Genomic DNA, 1,194 nt, shown 5'->3' with positions numbered 1-1,194 from the left:
GTAATCACTTAGCGATATGCTAGATGCGTACACACCTGACAGCTTTTAAATCAGAAATATTCAATTCCCATGTTAGCAAAATGTGTAATTAAAGCTGAACTAATAATCTATATGTAATGCTAACTTACTTGCATAGCATAGTAAGGTTGTGATAAGAGGATAAAAATTATTCAAATATACCACATGAATAAGCATCAACCTTATAGTACAAAGCAATAATTACGATACTCGCCATTCGTATATGATATAAGACGGAAATTTGGGATATTTAACGACTTCATAAAATATTATCTTGATAGCTACAGTTATATGTATATGGTTAAAACCCATTACTACGGCAGATAACTGACTCTGAAGGATTCTAATCAGATTATGTAACATACGAGTAATACTTAAATAACTAGTTGCAGTTTGATTTAAGCAATTCGTTAATATCTTAACTTAAAAATACTAAGTAATTGGCAAAGACTTTAAATTACTAGCCAAGGAAATAAAACAAATACTTATAAGGAATATCAATCATTTGTTATATCTTTAAGAGTTTCATTAACGTTAAATTTTGACGATATCGGTTATACCATTGTACTCGTATAGTTGTCGGAATTTTTAAGAGATTTTCCCTCTATCGCGTACCTCGAATTTCCGCCAGTAAGTAAATGCCATCCAGTTTTCCCATGCTTCCAATTTTGGTATATTAATATTTTTTCTTGATATTTGGATAGTAGCTAAAAAAGAAGAATCAAATTTTTATGATATGACTACGTAAGCAGAATTACGACGCAATAGTAAATGAGAAGGTAGGAGTAATAGGTGAACTTACTTGTATTATCATCCAATTGTTCCTTATGGCGGTGGCTATATTTAGCCCAAGCATATTTTAATAGTCGATAAAAATGTGCTATTATTATGAATGGTGCTGGCAAAGAAGGTTTTTTTACAAATTCTGTGATCAAAGTATATCGTTGTGATTTCCAGATGATATCGGAATTCTCTTGAACTTTGACATAAGTATCACTAAAAAGGAGATAATCAGAAAGAGTATCAATACAGTAAAAGTTTTAAGTAAATGAATTCGTTTTTCAGTATTAATCAATATAATATCTGCACTTTAGTAATTAAGAAATGTAGATTAATTAGCAAATGATAATTTCAATGAGATTTTATCCTTATAAAATATTTTAGATATTTTGTACG

General features: G+C 29.4%; 1 protein-coding gene across 1 annotated transcript in view; it reads right to left on the bottom strand.

Annotated features, from left to right (window-relative positions):
- Positions 1-1,014, bottom strand: part of TRIADDRAFT_62849 (uncharacterized protein) — a gene marked incomplete at both ends in the record, with an annotated part of 1,868 nt that extends 854 nt beyond the window's left edge. The window contains 2 exons of the mRNA XM_002118813.1: positions 634-725; positions 821-1,014. Of these exons, the coding sequence (XP_002118849.1) occupies positions 634-725; positions 821-1,013 (285 nt within the window). The remainder of the gene's footprint in view (positions 1-633; positions 726-820) is intronic.
- Positions 1,015-1,194: the final 180 nt, after the last annotated feature.

The sequence above is a fragment of the Trichoplax adhaerens genome, genomic scaffold, assembly GCF_000150275.1.
Source record: "Trichoplax adhaerens TRIADscaffold_1532 genomic scaffold, whole genome shotgun sequence".
Lineage (NCBI taxonomy): Eukaryota > Metazoa > Placozoa > Uniplacotomia > Trichoplacea > Trichoplacidae > Trichoplax > Trichoplax adhaerens.
Note: the sequence above shows the minus strand (reverse complement) of the source record. Positions and strands in the feature narration are given on the sequence as shown.